This window comes from Gavialis gangeticus, unplaced genomic scaffold, assembly GCF_001723915.1.
Source record: "Gavialis gangeticus isolate Ggan-Ray unplaced genomic scaffold, GavGan_comp1, whole genome shotgun sequence".
In the NCBI taxonomy this organism is placed as follows: Eukaryota; Metazoa; Chordata; order Crocodylia; family Gavialidae; genus Gavialis; species Gavialis gangeticus.
Genome location: NW_017729012.1, coordinates 458,647 through 459,938, shown reverse-complemented (window position 1 = coordinate 459,938; position 1,292 = coordinate 458,647). Strand labels below are relative to the sequence as shown.

The 1,292-nt window shown below is 51.2% G+C and overlaps 1 protein-coding gene across 1 annotated transcript in view; it reads right to left on the bottom strand.

Annotated features, from left to right (window-relative positions):
* KIAA0753 (KIAA0753 ortholog) overlaps positions 1-1,292 on the bottom strand; it is a 34,451-nt gene that overhangs the window by 8,753 nt on the left and 24,406 nt on the right. Inside the window, exon 13 of the mRNA XM_019511014.1 lies at positions 1,058-1,228. Coding sequence (XP_019366559.1) covers positions 1,058-1,228 — 171 coding nt within the window. The remainder of the gene's footprint in view (positions 1-1,057; positions 1,229-1,292) is intronic.

Sequence of the window (1,292 nt, the reverse complement as noted above, 5' to 3'; positions counted from 1 at the left end):
AAACCACAGCCCTCCCCGCCCCAGCCTGCCCCCCCACCGCCTCTGCTCCCTGCTGCCACTCCCACCACTTATCTTCCTGTTGCAATTCTGGCAGGGTCCTGCTCTGACCTAGAGAACGGAGCACGTGCTGCCTCTGACCCCACCTGGCCACACATTGGCAGCAGCAGTAGTAGTTCTGGCCCCAGCTCCACAACTGGAGCTGCCACCATCGCAACTGTGGCTGTGTGGCCGGGCGGGGGCCAGAGAGAGCATGTGCTCTGTGCCCTGGGCTGAAGTGAGGCCCCAGTCAGAGTTGCCATGGGAAAGTAAGCAGATGTGGCAGGGGGGGATGCGGGGAAGGTAGCAGGGGAGTGTAGGCATGAGAGGGGACCAAGCACCAAGGGGACACAAGCAGTGTGCAGGTGGGACAGGCACCAGGGGGTACAAGCATCACAGACACGGGCAGGTGTCAGGGGGCACAGGCTTAGCAGGACAAGTGGCAGAAAGGAACGGAGATGGGGGAGAGAAGGCACATAGAAGCGGGGAGGAAGAGAGGGGAAAGACACAGGCATCATAGAGGGGTAGGTGGCAGGGGAGGCAAGTGGTGCAGGGGATAAAAAAGCAAGAAGCAAGGGTCAGACCACCTGACTCCACGGCTGCCTGCTCCCCTGCAGTGGTGAGGGAATGAAGACAACCCTCCAATAACTAAATTCTAGACATGGAAAATTATAACAAATGTATAAGTTTTCCCATGTCTAGAATCTAATTATTAGGGGATCATCTTAAATTCAAAGTAGTCTTGGATTCGAGTGAATAAATTGCTCAAGGAGTTTCTGATAGAGCAGGAAATCAAACCCAGATCTACTGGGCACATAACCATACTCCTACCTCCCTAGTTCAGCTTGGATGCAGAGGGAATCAGTGCCAATTTCTGCTGAAGGCAGAATTTCTGCTCCTTTAAAGTCCACCACACTAAATACTGACATACCTAGACTTTGCTTAAGCTGGAAATTTACAGACTCACATCTACAGGCACAGACAAGCTGACAATGTTGACAGTGACCAAAAGGCTGCTTACTTCGATTTCTTCCATTCTTTGTAGCATAGTCTCCAGGCTGTCACTGTCAAGCATGGCTACAGCCTGGGCTTGCACCTTCTCATGTCGCTCTATCTTCCATAGTTCCTGGGCTGTGTCTTCCAAAAGATCATCCAATAACTTGTTACTCAGGATGTCTGCATTGGCTGCAGCCTGTTGTTTAGAAAAAGAGGAAAACAAGGCCAAAAAACATTGGGAAGTCAATTAAAAAAAAAAA